This window comes from Solanum dulcamara, chromosome 4 (assembly GCF_947179165.1).
Source record: "Solanum dulcamara chromosome 4, daSolDulc1.2, whole genome shotgun sequence".
NCBI lineage: Eukaryota > Viridiplantae > Streptophyta > Magnoliopsida > Solanales > Solanaceae > Solanum > Solanum dulcamara.
The window spans coordinates 1,718,748-1,735,086 of NC_077240.1; the positions used below are offsets into that span (position 1 = coordinate 1,718,748).

Consider the following 16,339-nt stretch of genomic DNA (forward strand, 5'->3'; position numbering starts at 1 on the left):
TTTGGGTTGTGAAACTGAATTTATGCCTCTATTGATATAAGTTTTGTAGGAATTAAGTTATGCATTTTATAACATAATTTGTGGGTTTTGCATTGAATTGATGCTTGTTGTATAGGTTTACGACGTGTAATTAAATAAAAAAAAGGCGAAATGATGCTTTATTTGTGTTATATTAATAAGTATATGTTGAGTGAAAAGATGATGGGAGGAAATTATTTTAATATATACTTGGATAATTTTGAACCATCTCAATCGGCATCAAGAACCAACGAGTTATAATTAGATGAATGATATGCCAAATGGGAAGTATGTCTGTATGTGTTTCAAAGACCCACTAAAATATTCTACAATATTATCTAATGGGTTAAATATATACAAATTATTGACAACACATACGAGAGATTTTGAAAAGAAATATACTAAAAGAAGACCCAATAAGCATTCTTCTTCTATGATCTCCGTTGCTTTATTTTAAGGCCCATGTCCAAATTACTATTAGTGGGCCGACCCAAACAAATAGACCCATACCCGGAAGCCGTCTCCCTTCAGCATCAAATTCTTGCTCTCCTCCTCTTCTTTTCTTATTCTGCACCAACTCCTCACATTCATCGAATTTGTATGTTTCTCTTTCTTTTTCTCTCATAATTCCCCTTTTTTTGTATGATTCTAACTAGACTATGAACCTTTAGTCCTTTTTGCGATGATCCTTAATGGTGAAACACGAATTTTAGTGAATTGGATGAGTTCTAGTCTGATATCACAGTACCCTGCAATTTTTACGAGTTGATATATTTTCTTTTTTGTGTGATAAAGGCTTGAACTTGTGATTTCTAAATTTTCTGAAAAATCTGAAATAGTACTAAATTATTGAAAATAGACTGTATTTTCAATAATGTATCTTTTTTGATTACCGTATTTTTACAGGTGAGCTGAGACAGTTGAGTTCAAGGTATTCAGAGATAGAAACCATGGTAGATTTTCTGTTCTCCGCGGTTAATATGCAGCAATACTGTTATTGATTCTCGATATATACTCCCATGGTTGTATTGATTTTTTATTTTTTTAGTATAACTATTTTAAGTATAAAAACTAGAGGTTGTTTTATGAATACTTATCATCTAATAATTTGTTCCCTTGAATAAAAGATGGAATTGGATCCTGACTGAAGTCATACTTAGGGGTTTCTTAATTTAATAAGAGCTGAAGATTAAGGGCCAGCTTAGGGGCGCTGAACTTGTGAATAGAATGTCTATCTGTAGGGGCTCACTTCCTCCTTTTGGGGAAAAAGAAAAACCCGAGAAAAGAGGACGAACATGGTCTCTGTGGTAGTTACATTTAATGGAATTGGTACATTAAATTACATAAGTATTTCTCAGTTGTCAAAATGGCATGGGTGACGTATTTCTGAGAGTCAGCAGTTGTATATTTGGGTCATACACTTGAGTAAATATCGAGATTATGGATTTCCATTGATGTTACCACCAATGATACACCAGGATGAAGTTAGAAAAAAAACATAATGGAATGAATTAGATTTTTTGCTACTACTCTTTTGTCTTTTCATTCCTTTGCTCTATTGTTCTTCAATTATTTGACTGAGATTCATCTTAATGTGATACATTCCATAGAAAGAAATTACAGGAAGTTCACAGGAGAGAGAGTGACGCCTCTTGGAACATCATTTTAAAATGGCTAAAAAGGTGGGGTGAAATCCGATGGCATTTAGGTTTAACTTTCAAATGCACTTGCTAGTCCACCCAAATGGCTGCAAAGAAAACGGCCTTGTTTCAAGATCCACAGGCCCATATCCTGTCTCCAAACGGACCTTGCAGACCTGCAACAGAAGCAAAGTTTTGTTACAGAAGCATACTATTGAGAGTGCACAACCTTTAATTGGAACTGGCTAAACTGACTTGATTTTTCATTAGCTTCCCTAAAAACAGCCAATCATTAAACACATCTACCTTCAAAGGAACATTTTCTTTGTTGAAGGCAGTGTTCCTTGTTTGATGATTTTTAGTTCTGTTTTGTAATCTTTAAAAAACTGTCACTGACTCTATTGACATTTATCTCTGTCATTAGTGTTACCTTCATTTATCATTATTGTACTTTTTGATTTGTGATCTGCAGTTTTTTGATGGATATGGATATCATGGAAGATCATTTGAGCAGACGTACCGATGTTATCCTGCATCTTTCATTGATAAGGTTGGAATGCTTTTGAAAAGACAAATTTCGTTTACTACTCTAATCTACTGTGGTAATTACCTGTGGTTGTTTCACAAAGTTCTTCTCATTCCTTTGGCTTCCATTAGATTGTCATGCTCACGAAACTTTGCTTCGGCCATCTTCATTTTTTCATTCTTCTAACATAGGTCTATGATTTATTTTAAAATAACTATCTAGATGAGCTTTTCTCGGAAACAGCCGTCCTACCTTGGTAGGAGTCAGGTCTGCATACACTTTACCCTCCCCAGACCCCACGTTGTGGGATTTCACTGGGTTGTTGTTGTTGTTGTTGTTACATCTTATTTCCGCAGGTTGCGTCATGCACATTTGTGGTTGTTTTAGAGAAAAGGGTTGGGGTTGGGTTGGGGAGGGAATTGATTTTCTTTTATTAAGGTGAAGAGGGAGGAATTTAACTGTTTAGTAGTTCTTGGTATAGCTGTAGGCTGATAGAAGTCTTTTTCTTTTTTACCTATATGCTATATATTTATGTGGTGGAATGGGTCTTCTATGTGTATTAAATTTGTATTTCAGATGTTTGTCCCACATTTCACTTCTCCCACTGCAATTTATTTTTGCTTGGTGGTTATTTTCTGTTTTATTTAATTCTGATTATGTATTTTCATACTTTGCAGCCACAACTAGAAAATGGCGACAAAAGTAAGTAATGCCAATAGTTCTTTTTTTAGATCTGCGGTAGATTATTTGAGCTTTAAGTCTTATGTTGTTTTTCCTGTATTTTTTTTCCAGTTATAATGCCTCCCTCTGCTCTTGATCGTCTAGGTCAGTATCCTTGTTCTCTGTATCTTGGCATTTTTAGTTATTTAGATTTTGCGTCATTATCAGTTGCAGCTGGTCAGCTGGTTCTTTTCTTAACCATATTCAATATTGAATGTAAAATTTTGCAGCATCACTTCACATTGATTACCCAATGATGTTTGAGCTTCAAAATACTTCCACGGAACGGGTTTCTCACTGTGGGGTTTTGGAGTTCATTGCAGAAGAGGGCATGATATATATGCCATATTGGGTACATGCCATTTCTGTGTAAATCTATTTTCTTGGGTTCAGTTCAAGTGCTGTGCATAAACTCATTTTAATGTGGACCTTGTAGATGATGGAAAATTTATTCCTACAAGAAGGCGATATTGTGACAGTGAAAAATGTAACTCTTCCTAAGGGTAAATATGTCAAGCTACAACCCCACACGAAGGATTTTCTGGATATTTCTAACCCAAAGGCCATGTGAGTTTGCTGAAGCCTTTTTTTAAAGAATTTTTTTTGTGGCTTGGTTCCGTTTTATGCTAGTGTTTGTGGAGCCCAATTGCTTCTGCATAAATTCTTGAATTCATGGCACACTCAAAAGGAAAATTCAGCAAGACAAAAGAAGTGCTCTCTCTGTCCCAATTCACACTCTTTTTGGGGGGCATGGACTATTAAGAATTGAAACTTGTGTAAAAATGAAAGTGGGTCCAAAGGCTACAAGATGAAGTAACTTTTTGAAATTAGTTACTTCTTTAAAGTATAAAAGTAGGATCCATTGCATATTCTACTATTAACAGAATATTGAAGAAGTATCATTTTGTAGGTAATAAGTTTACCTGACAGGTTTGGAAAAGAACATATGAAGTAGGAGAATAAATTGGAAACAAGTATAAGAGATAATGATCATCAAAACAGGAGAGTGGGGTGTGGTAAAAAATAAGAAGATGAAGTCAGTCGATGTTCTTGAGTTAAAGAGGAACATGAAGACAATTTTGTGTTTTAACATTTAGATGGGATCACTGGACAAAATCACTAGGATTGACACTTTATTGTTGGTATAGATAGATAATTACTAAACATTGAGTTTGACAAGTCTAATGCCAAAATTCACTAGTTATTGTTCTTAATGAGTTAAAATCTGACTTAATTTTAAAGTGAGATTGCTTCAGCAAATAGGTGTGTAAGAACTTTTTTTTTTTTATAATTGGGGTGTGTAAGAACTTCATAGAGCAATATCACCTCTTTGTTACTGGATTTACTTTTTGTGAGATGGTTTATGAGGTAAAGTTTCCTTGTAGAACTAGAATTACCAATCGGAGTGCCTTTTGAAAAAGAGAAACATTATGTTATCCAGGATTGAAGTTCTTTTGTCTGACATGTATTTAAGCATGGGAAAAGGGCCTAGGGGAGGAGATAGAGATCCATGCAAGGAGTGCTCTTAGGTTCAAATACTTCCCGAATTAGTTTTTCTCGTTATTCTTTTAAATTGAGAAAAAATGATGGTCCAATGTAGTGATCGAAATATCTGCTTCTATGAGTACAGGTGAAATTGAAATGATATCGTATTGAGGGATAAACATGAATATATAATTAATTCCGTCTTTGTTCCATTTATGAATATGCACAGGATTGACTTCTTGATGATTTAATCCATAGTGTTACACCTATTCTATAATTTCTTTTTGTATGTGAACTCCTGCTTGAACACTAAGCATTGCTCAGTGAGATGATTGACAAGTACAATTTATTTTTATTTGAATTTGGAGAATTACATCTGCTAACTGGTCTAACCAATATATGTTTGTTCGGTTGCTTATTAATTTAGTCTCATTTGCAAAATACCCGCATACTGATGGAGGTTTTGAAGTTTGACTTCTTTCCTTTACTGATGCAGCTTGGAGACGACACTCAGAAACTTTTCCTGCTTAACCACAGGAGATAGTATTATGGTGGCTTACAACAACAAAAAGTATTATATAGACATTGTGGAGACCAAACCTTCTAATGGAATAAGTATTATTGAGACAGACTGTGAAGTAGACTTTGCTCCTCCACTTGATTACAAAGAACCTGAAAGAACGTCTCCTTCTCGTCCAAGCAACGGTCCAGCAGAAGGTGCATATTCTTCAAATTTTCTGAAAATAATTCCTCTGTCTTCACAAATTCTAGTAGTAGCACATATCAGTGTTATCAAAAAGTGAAAAGCGCGAAAAAGCTCTAAGGTCTATTGGAGCTTTAACCGCATAGTGCAAATAAAGGGTGGATTTTATGAAAAAAGGTGCAAATAGGAAAAAAGTACCTATATATATGTTTAGTCCAAGACTAATAAATATAAGCATGAATAACAGATATATGGTCTAAGAAATTAATTTTTTTTTACTATAAAGTGAAATACCAATTGTTTAGTATCGCCTCTTCAGGAAACACTCATTCACAAGGATTTATTTTGTCTTTTAGCCTTAATGACGGCATTGAATTGCACGTTAAGCGGCAAAGTGCTCAACATGTTTTGAGCCTCGTTTCATGGCTTAAGCGTTCCTTTGACAACACTGACACATATTGCTTACATTAGTTGATCATGCTTGTGATTTCCTATCACCACATTTCGAACATATTTTATTTTCCTTTGGGAAATACTGATGATCAACTCCTAAAACCTATTCAGACTCTTTTATCTTATACCATTCAAATGGCAGCATCTAATTGAGATGAAGGCAGTATCTTGTATGGTTGTGGAGATCAGTTCTACAAATTCTTAATTACTCTAGAGCTGGCATGGGTATTGCTATTGCCCAACTTTCGACACCTTTAAGTTCATTTATAATCTGTACATTTATGTGTTTAAAAAGGGCAGCCCAGGCCCCAGTGCACTAAGCTTCCATGCTGTAAATTTATGTTGTTCACGGTATATATTGTACTTGGATATCCTGAACTGGAAAACCTTTGATCAAGAGCGCGTCATCCTTCTTTTTATTCTTGGACCTCTTGGAAATGCAAAATACTATGATACTTCCAGGTTGAGATGTTTGGTGACATTGTTTTGGCCAATTGTTATTTCGCCGGTATGGTGCAGTTCTAGGACTTCACTTTTCATCCATAATTGTTTCTTCCTGTAGATTACTGGTTAATGCATCACTTCTGAACTTCTCTCTGTAGCTTAATAATTATTCACTCATGCAGTTCAAGAGGCTGCAACAGAAGTTGAGCCAAAATTCAACCCTTTTACTGGTGGAGCAAGACGTTTGGATGGGAAACCCTTAAAACAGCAACCTCCACCTTCTTCCTCTTCTGGGTCCTCAGATAAGCAAGTCAATGTTTCTAATGGTGGTAAGAAGTCTGCTGCTGCTTCAAGCTCCCAAAACTCTAGTCGTCAGTCACAAGGAAAGCTTGTATTTGGTTCAAATGCAAACCGCGCTCCTGAAAAACAGAAGGTTTGTTGTCTCTCTATATATGCTAATGTTCATATACATTATCTTCCTTTCTTATAAGAATCCTTTAAAAAGATTTCTACATATAAATTATAAGTAGCTTGCTAATCTCAGCCTGTTAATGCTCCTGTCCATATGCAGGAACCCATGAAAGAGGAGGAACCTCAGAAGAAAGAAGAACCCAAATTTCAGGCTTTCTCTGGGAAAAAGTACTCCTTGAGGGGTTAATTTTATATTAACCATTTCTTTTGTCGGTCAAATATCTGAATTATGTTAAAATTATTGTATAATTTATACAATTTGGGTTCCATCGACTCATGCAAATGATGGAATGATGTACTCCTGAATCCTGATGAATTCAGGAGAGTGATCTTAAAAATGGTTGGCTGGCGTACCGCGTACAGAGTACACTCTCTTGTAAGTACTCCCTAAGGCCCAATTTGTTTGTGAGTCGATACAAAATTTAAGAAAATAAAGATGTAGTACGTATCAAATGTCCTCTGAATTATGTAGTCTTAAATATGTTAGGTATGTAGCTGGATATAAAGATTTACTAAATATAGAAAGTGAAATTTCGTTTAAATATATTATAAAAAAAAATAAGATAAATAAATTGATACAAAGAGAATATTAATTAGATTTAACTAGCAACACTATTTCTCCCGAAAAAAAATTATATGTTTCAAAAACGAATATTTTTTTAAACTACTTTGATAGTTGATTAGTGAGTGTATATAATATGCATAGCATTGTTAGCAAATTAAATAATCTCTTATAAGAGAATTTTAAGTACTAAAGATTGACAATAATTTAAGTACCAATTTTTAAAAAATATTATTCGGTAATCCAACATCAGAAAATCGACTTAGAGCTTGTTTGAATTAATTTAAAAATTGATCAAATCATTTTTAAAGTTATTTTTTAACTTTTGAAAGAGTTTGAAAAATTAAAAAATTATTTAAAATAAGTTAAAATTTACAAACAAAAAAAAAGTCAAAAATTAAAAGTAGGTTTCTCTGCTTTTTTTCTTTTTGACTTAAAAGTCTTTTTTTTTCTTAAAAGTCTTTTTTTTTTAGGCCAATTCAAAAGGCTCTTATTTTAATTTTCTAAATATATTGCTGAATTTATATGATTAAACCTCTAATAGTAATAAAAATCATCCCATAATTTTTAACTTGTAACAAAATCATAACAAGAATCGAAAACTCTCAAATTCGTACGTTTTGAAAGAAGAAAATCAAAACGAAAAACCTTAATCACCCATTTCTCCCTTTTTAACATTTTATTATTTTGCTGAAGGAATTTCCAGTCCAGGGCTAGGGTTTAAGGTGCAAGAAATCGGAGATGGCGATGACACAGTGGTGCAGCATAGCAGTTAGGAGAATGATGATGGGCGCTATGGAGCAACGAATGGCATATTTATCTTCAGCTGCGATGGGAAGTCCGATCCTTTGCGGTCGAGGGGACAAGAGGACGAAGAAAGGGAAGAGATTCAAAGATTCATATGGAAATTCAAGACCCAAAAAGGAGAAGAAAATTGAACGCATCAAGGATAAAGTTGAGGTCCCCAGGTCTACACCTTGGCCTCTTCCTTTCAAACTCATTTGATTTCTAAGCCTCTAGTCTTGTTTTTCTTATGATGAATCTGAATGTATTCACTTCTCAAGACACGTAGACCGTTCAGTATTGTGTTTCAATTGTTTTGTTTACCTTTGCAATTTGCATACAAATTTTATTATCTCATATGGCAAAATCCAAAATTAAGAGTTGTAGGAGTTGAGAATAGATGATTAATTACATTGCTGTTCCATTATGGACACTGATTAAATAGGTGCTATCTGTTGACCTAACGCAAACCCTCCTCGTTCATCCGGTTTTGGGGTTGTGATGCTTTGCACATAATGTAATTTTGTGTAGAAAGCTGAAGATCGAAAATGAGATTACTTCAGCTACAGCTAATTTTGCCTGCTCATCAATAAAGATCGAAACTTAATATACATCAGCCTCTCTGATGCCCATGATTTGGGACATATGCATGTAATGGATGCTTTTTTGCTCTCGTCATCCTCCAGGAGATACTGTAGTGAATTATATACCTGCTTTCCTTGGTTGATATGACTTTATGAGTTGATCTAGTCTCGTGTTGTTCTTGTGTCCATGTTAGATAGTGTTAAGAGTCCAATTGAAATATAGACCAATGGAAAAAACAAGGATGTGGATTTGCTTTTCTTCATATTACTAATAGTAGTTGCTGGCTCGAAGGGTGCATCTATAGTTGTTGAACTGAGTCCTTGTAATAAATGAAAGAATATTTGTGATAGAACCACAGAGCTGTTCTCATGTATAGGCATTTTGGGGGAGGATGGAGTGCATCGGCTGGATGAAATCTTTGGTGTGCTAAATCCTGCCTCCAAACTTCTTTAAAATTGAATCTGAGCAAGAGAACTCTCCTACTGGCAGTTTTACATCATTAGATCAATGTGTGAGAGAGACCGAAGAAAGTATTGTTTTATGAGTTGTTACTTGACATATGTATCTGAGTTTGTCCCTCTTCTGCTTTGTCAATCTGATTTGCGAGATCTGCTCTTGATACTTTTGACCACCCAAAAAATAGAAACCTTTCGTAAGTGACAGTTAATTGACTTAGCACTCATGCTGGAGCATATACATAGTGGTGTGCATTCATAAATTTTTGAAGTAAAGGCAAAAGGGTGTGATTGTGCATGACGGCTAGGATGAACTACTCTCTACTCTCTGTTAATAGATATTTGATTTGATATATGATAGAGAACTGAATGGGGAATAATCAATTGTGATGTTCAATGATTATGCCATTTCTATTGAAACTAATCTTGTTATGTAGACATTGTGATACACATATTGTGCAGAGAAATGAGTTTGCATTGTTCTTATGGAACATGCAACACAAGATACTAGCATATCTTCTGAAGAGGGTGAATCGTGCATCTTTCGTTATCTGAAGAGAATAAGCTGCTCTCATAGGCTATCATGAAAGTGCATAAGAAAGGATGATTGTTCGTTCAACTTTTTCTTGCATTCATTTGTTGTCCGAAGATAAGTCATGTGCTAACGTGGTATGGCATATTAGTCGAATCAACCTTCTCTTGTGTAGTGTTAAACTTGATTTGAGCGTGACAAATTTGAATGTCTCGATGTTCAGGGGAAGACTGCAGTTTGGGGACGGGTGGGACGAGTTGGTTGATCTTTAAAGGGTCGTTTGGTTTGAATAGCATAACAAACAAGTTATGCTGGGATAAATTATGTTAGGATTAGTTATCCTGGTATTATTTCTTATTGATTGTTTGATTTGTTGTACTAAAAATAATATCCATTGCATACTTCCTAAAAATAAGCTGTTTGTTTTAAAAATATACCTTCTACCTTATTTTTGCTTTTTGTATATATTTTTTTTGGTAGAGCTTTATTTATTCCATTCTTAAAAACAAAACCTCCACCTTATTTAGCTTAATTACTTTTATGTATGAAATCTCATGAATTTTCTCTGTGTTTAATTATGTGCCAATTTTGGAGGTGTCAATACTCCACTTTAAAAAGGATTGGTTATAAAGATTGGCTCTTTCTTTGCTGAAAGACTTGGTTTCTTTGTTAGAACTTTTTTTGTTATGCTTTAGTTTAGATTAAGTCAAGGCATTGTCTAACGAAACACTCATTAGCCTTAAAAAACTTTTCCATTTTTAACGACAGAGTGTGTGTCGTTGAGCCAATACAGTGAACACTGTTTAGCTGGAAGAAAGAGCTTGTAGAGTGTATGCTGTTAAGCGATAATCATCAAGCTCTGGTGGTTGGGGAGGGGGAGGTTATGAGCTGCCCTACTGGTTAAATTGATTTTTGTAATGAAATTATTGAATATATATGTAACCAAAAACAAGACAAAACAGTAAGCTTGAATTGCAAAGCTAGTTGTTAATTATTACTCGATCTCAACTTTCTCAGGTTGTTAATAGCAAAAGTTTGTTTATGTGGCTTTCTATTCTTTTTAATGTTAAAGGCGTCATTAGTTGATTTTATGAATAGATAAATTGATAAGCAAGAATAAGACAATTCATCAATCAAATGTTGTTAGAAACTAAGTTCTTTCTGACTGCAGGACTTTTGTTTCCGCTGCTATGTATCTTTCATTTATTAGTTATTGTATTTCCTTTCTAATCCAAACAAAAATTTCAACTGAAGACCAGCAGATCCACGACCATCTGCCACACTCATCAAAGCCGGTGAACAAATGTGATTCCATAGCTAGTCACAAAAATGGTGATAATAATAAAACATGAATCATGATTATCAAAAACAGATAGAATTGCAATCCAAATAAATCCTCACATGTCAATTTCAACACAAAGTTGACATTTATTTTCACAATTCTTGTTTTGCAGCTTACAACTACTAAACAGTCAGATGCTTTTATTTTCACAATTCTTGTTTTGCAGCTTACAACTACTAAACAGTCAAATTTACATGAGCATCGTGCCATGCAAAATCTCATTTCGTTAAGCATCAAACCTGAAAACATATGTAACGTTCCTTTAATTACTAAGAAAAGAAGACAAGACTGGATCTGACTGTCCTTGCACGCCTGAACTTTCCAAATCTGCCACCCAAAATATGAAAATATTCAACCAAATGGCAAAATTTACAAATATAGATTAAAAAACAGTTATATTGAGCTACAGCAAGTCTTTACCAATGTCAAAGACATTATTCAGTTCAAATAGCTGACATGTTTACTTTATCAAAAAAAATAAAATTGCATGCTTAAGCACCAGACAAATATCAGCGAGTTCAGATTACTTGCAATTTACAACAGGTGTCGTCCCCTATTCCCTCATAAAGAGTGCCAGTTTACTGAAAAGACTTTACTAGCTCAAAATTTGGAGTTCGAAATTTTGAATGATCACCACAAAAGCCTTTAAAACATGCAGAACTCAGTTTTCTTTTTCTTTTTTGTGTGTGGGGTAGGAGGGTGGGGGCAACAGAGGAGATAAAACATAATCAAACTATTGGCCAAAGCAAATGCGTAACGATGTATGAGTTAACATGATTCCACCTTTTATTCATATTCATGGGAGAATATCATACTAGTTCAGCCTCTTCCTTGCCATAGTCATACACTATCTCAATCTGCATCAACAGCCGACGAGTTATTAAACATTAGAAAAAGGATCCATGAAGTCTGCTTGATTTAAAAAGATAGAGGAATTTGGGTAGCATGTGACACCAAATTATTATTTTTCTGAAAAGGTAAATAGCCATTCATTGATCATTTACACTCCATTGCGCGCACACACAAAAAAAGAAAACAATTGTATTTTAACTTCATAGTCCAAAAGACACCAAAGTGATTGCATTTGGACCATACAAATACAAGAAGTTTTACCCTTTACACTTAAGAATCTTTTCAAATATGAGACGGAGTATGTGCAAAATGATAATATTTTCAAAAGATTCTAAGTGGCTTGAGCATGAATAGGTAGTATCCACGCACACTTTTTATGGATAAACGGCTAATGATTTTGAACAAGTGCTAAATGGTTACATGCACCACCTACATTTTTCAAGCTTAGATGCCACCATCATTCCTATAAATAGCCTCATTATTACTCCAACCAAAAAAATGGCCTAATGAGTACAATTGATTATCACTCTCAAGCCCAATTCTCTCCTGCGGTCATCAACGAATTTCTAGCTTCTCCTCCTCTTCTTTTCTTTTCCTGACTTGCTGGTTATTATTAAATTCTGTTGTTCCTGCTCCTTCATAGAGGATTCCTTATAAGGTTCAAACATTGTCCTAAAATGGATGAGATCTGAATTCAGACCACTTATTTACACAGTGAGTAAGGTTATGTGGGTAGGGGGAGAGAGGCCCATAGAAGTAGGAGCAACATTTGGACCAACATCGATCCTCTTTTGGACCAATACTAGTCCCAATTGAAACAACGGCAAGATGAAGGGAAATACATGAATATGTGGTTGATTGGATCAAGTAGGTCCCTAGAGAAGGAGATGCAAAATAGAGACAACCAGAAAAATGGCAGCAACCCATCCTGAAGACCTGACAAGATAGGGAACCACATAGGGGTGATGTCAATTTTTTTAATTTGAAAGAGCATAGGAGTGATATCAATTGCAATGAGAAGTTTCATCTTGCTGCTTGTCGAACACCAAAATATAGGGAAAACGTTGCACACAGACAGGAAGACTGTTCTAGCGATGGGGAGGATTGGATTCTGATGTACAACTGGACATGCCCATAGCAGAAGAAAAGATGAAAACAGAAAGTTTTATGCTTGCGGATGAACACGACTATCTGAAAAAGTGATGTAGAAATTAGAATACAACTTAGCGTAGGGTGTCGAATCCCATTGCAAGAAATGGATGTTAATAGGAATGGATTGAAGGAGGAAGAGCATAGGATAGGCAAAAACATGAACTGCAAAGACTGGAGGGCCATGTCGATTATCAGACAGATTGGGATTGGTTAATATAGAAGGATAACCCGGTGCTTTGAGATTTTGTAGGTGGGTTGATGTACATATCTATGAGCAGAAAAGAATGTGGGCCAATGCAGCATCCACTAAATACTTCTCTAATGAAATTATTCACTAAGAGAACTAAAATTACAACTCATACCTTAATAATCAAGCTGGCCTGCATTTCTTACTACGGTCCTAGATTTCCATCTAAATGATTTACACTAATACAACTAAGTATGACACAGTAGTTCTATGATGTTGATACAACAACAATATACCCAGTGTAATCCCATAAGTGAGGTCTGGGGAGGGTGGTGTGTACGCAATCTTACCCCTACCTTGTGAAGGTAGAGAGGGTGTTTCCAATAGACCCTTGGGCCTTGGCAAAGAAAGAAAACTAGACATATGAGGTTGATGCGACAACTTTTTGATAAGTTCTCTTTGACAGTTCAATATTTAACTATTTTAATATAAACAAATTGTTTAAAATGAAGCATGTAACATCTTTTTGATACTTCCCTCTTTTGATAGTTCAATATTTTTTAACTATTTTAACATGCACAAATTATTTTAAAATGAAGTAAAAAGTCCGCATGGATTGTGAATATGATTGGCCTAAACCACTGTTGTAGTCATATCAATCTAGAAAAATAACGATTAAATTTCGGACAGCAATTCACAATGTGAACTAGCACAGTTGTAACACCATTGAAAAATTCAACAGTTGAAGATCACTCCAGATGGTATTTGGAGAAACTGATGAAACAGGAAAGTGAATGAATTAAGCAATTAGTGTAAACTGGCACACCGACTGTGAACGGTGTAAACAACTAGCATAAAATAACACATCGAACATGATGTAAGTAAATGTTTAAGCAAGTTACCCCTTCTGGAGGCACTGGATTTCTGTTGAACTTGGAACCACCAGGTGCCCATGGAACTGCTCATCATAGAAAGAGAGAAACTATTACGAGAAGTCTAAAACATAAAAACGTTCGTCCAACTTTTCTTGTTTCCAGAACTTATCACATATCAAATTAAAGAGACTTTTTTCTTTCAATATCTAGTAATAAGTTGGCTTTATGCATGTCCCCCTTTTGTATCCATTCACATAAAAAGATTTATAGTGTCAGATGTTTAGTGTTGTTCAATATTTAACAAACATTGCATGACCAAAATAGATAATCACATAGTCCAACAAGGAACATGCAGAGGTAAAAAGGACATGAATTAAGGAAATCATTTATCCATTAGCATCTTCAAAGTAAATAAAAATTCAGATGGGAAGTATCCTCTAGAAAAAATTTCTTTTTCCTTTTTTCCCTTTTGATCCACTAGACATTTTATGAATAGAGGCAGTTTTTCCACATGAAAAAAAAACTCCCTGAATCCAAGAACTTAGCACCCCCACCTGTTGGAAGGATGTGATAGGTTACAACAGAACTTGTGCTGGCTACAATTTTTAAGAGAAGTTCCTATTCAACACATCTCTTTGATAACTGCGAAATCCCGATGACCAGTGCTGCACGGTTCCGGTGGATTATGGACTCCTCCCTCTACCCTTCTCCACTCAAAATACCAAGATTTTGTCTGTGGTGCGGTTCTAGAACCTGCGACGTGCGCTTAACTACACATTACAAGCGTCGTCGTTACCACTGGACTGAAAGTATGAAACCCTGGGGGTCTAAGTCAATTCAACACCTGTTTCTCATACAATACAGTCTCCAACATAACATCCCTGACATGTTTGGTTCATAGGGTTGAACTCCAGTTTACTTAAAGCATGAAACTCATAAAGAATACATAGATAGTGAGGATTAATATAGCAGACTTCAACTTGCTTGGGGTTGAGGCATAGCTATTTGTTATGAAACTTATAAAAGACATACCAATGTAAGGATCAGGGTGCCGCCACTTATTATAGGATGCTTCACCATCAGCTATAAGTCTATCAATAGTTTCGACATCTTCCTGGATGTTAACAAACCAAAACAGAATAAAATGAACTTGAAGATAAAACTGCAAAAAATCGAACATAATGCAGGAAATATTTCACTATAACAGAAATACAATTCCACTGGTTGAAAAAAGGAATGCAGCTCCTCATCAAATGGCCATGAAATTAGCCATCACTATGAGAGGCAAAGTCATTTCTCATTATCCACAAAGAACCTTAGTGTAGAATCCTATTTTACAGAGAGTAACAAGTTTTTAACCGAGATAAAACTTCAAAAAGGAATCAACAACATTCTCACATCATTTCCTGTATCACTTGTACATCAAAAACGAATTGTGCATGACAAAGGTCATTTGTTTATACGGATATGATCAAAACTCACTCAGATTAACAGTAGTCATATAAACTTCAACCAAATATCAAAATAAAAACATATGATCATGCCAGAAAATGACAATTTGTATATTCCAAAATGTGCTAGTACACAAAAATCACAACCAAAACCAGGAAAAGAAAAATGCGATGAAGAGTTGAGGACTCTGTCAAGTCTATAATAAATTTATTGAGCTTCACTAATACTTCTATCACTTGTATTCAATACTTGTGCATCATTTTATTTGATAGTTCATTAAAGGTGAATTCTCTTTTTGATACAGACATCATCAAAACATTACACGTGGAACAAGTCACTCTGTATAACACTAAACACATAAACTTCAGTCCCAACATCGAGCTAAAAACATACCAGAAAAATGACTTTTCTCCATAACTAGGGTACTGTCAAGCATAAAAATCATATAAAAAGGATAAGAAGAAGGAAAATGAAAACAAACCACTTTTCTGTTGACCTCAAATCTCTCCCTTAGGGCATCCGCCTGAAAACAAACAAACAATTAAATAAATAAAACGAATCACCGGTTTTATATAAACAATAACAAGAATATATAGAGATCGTATGAAGGAAATGGAGAAAAACGAAGAAACCCTAGAAATGGTGAGAAATTTGTTTTTACATCAGGATAGAAGAGATGACGATGGACCGCCCAATTTAGAGTGTCTCTGAGAGCACGCCTGTAGAGGATTCGAACCCTCTCCCTCTGCGCCGCTCTTCGAGTTAAGAACGATGCCGATGCTATTCCGCTCATCGCTTTCTCAATCTCTCTGTTTACTCTCTCGCCTCTCTCTCCTCCTTTCTGGATCTTTCTGTTCAAAACTACTCTACTCTACTCTACTCTACTACGACGTCGTTTCACACGCTTAGCAAAAACCAGATCTCTACGTGGCTTTTCATTTATAGGGTTTCATTTTTATTTATGTTTTTCTTTATAACAATTATGTTATTTTAATTTAATTAGTTATAGTCTTTATGAATAATGATACATACAAGTAGTTAAATTACATTATGTCTAAAAAAAATTACACTGTCAGAGTGTATTAAGTTAATTTTTTGGATT

General features: G+C 34.9%; 3 protein-coding genes across 3 annotated transcripts; 2 read left to right on the plus strand and 1 right to left on the minus strand.

The window, feature by feature from the left end:
* Positions 1–464: 464 nt before the first annotated feature.
* LOC129885395 (uncharacterized) lies at positions 465–6,733 on the plus strand. Its single transcript, XM_055959655.1, has 10 exons — positions 465–616; positions 925–971; positions 2,131–2,208; positions 2,862–2,886; positions 2,977–3,009; positions 3,135–3,256; positions 3,341–3,471; positions 4,886–5,106; positions 6,172–6,422; positions 6,561–6,733. The coding sequence occupies exons 1-10, from the start codon at positions 481–483 to the stop codon at positions 6,645–6,647; spliced, it is 1,131 nt and encodes a 376-aa protein (XP_055815630.1). The 5' UTR covers positions 465–480; the 3' UTR covers positions 6,648–6,733.
* An 842-nt stretch (positions 6,734–7,575) lies between these two features.
* LOC129884465 (30S ribosomal protein S31, mitochondrial) lies at positions 7,576–8,137 on the plus strand. Its single transcript, XM_055958762.1, has one exon. It carries the CDS (start codon positions 7,764–7,766, stop codon positions 8,025–8,027), a length of 264 nt encoding a protein of 87 aa, XP_055814737.1. The 5' UTR covers positions 7,576–7,763; the 3' UTR covers positions 8,028–8,137.
* A 2,596-nt stretch (positions 8,138–10,733) lies between these two features.
* LOC129885396 (NADH dehydrogenase [ubiquinone] 1 beta subcomplex subunit 9) lies at positions 10,734–16,099 on the minus strand. The gene is made up of 6 exons (XM_055959656.1): positions 15,899–16,099; positions 15,719–15,760; positions 14,818–14,899; positions 13,813–13,868; positions 11,503–11,576; positions 10,734–11,046 (listed from the first exon to the last, which is right to left on the minus strand). The coding sequence occupies exons 1-5, from the start codon at positions 16,028–16,030 to the stop codon at positions 11,529–11,531; spliced, it is 360 nt and encodes a 119-aa protein (XP_055815631.1). The 5' UTR covers positions 16,031–16,099; the 3' UTR covers positions 10,734–11,046; positions 11,503–11,528.
* Between the last annotated feature and the right edge of the window lie 240 nt (positions 16,100–16,339).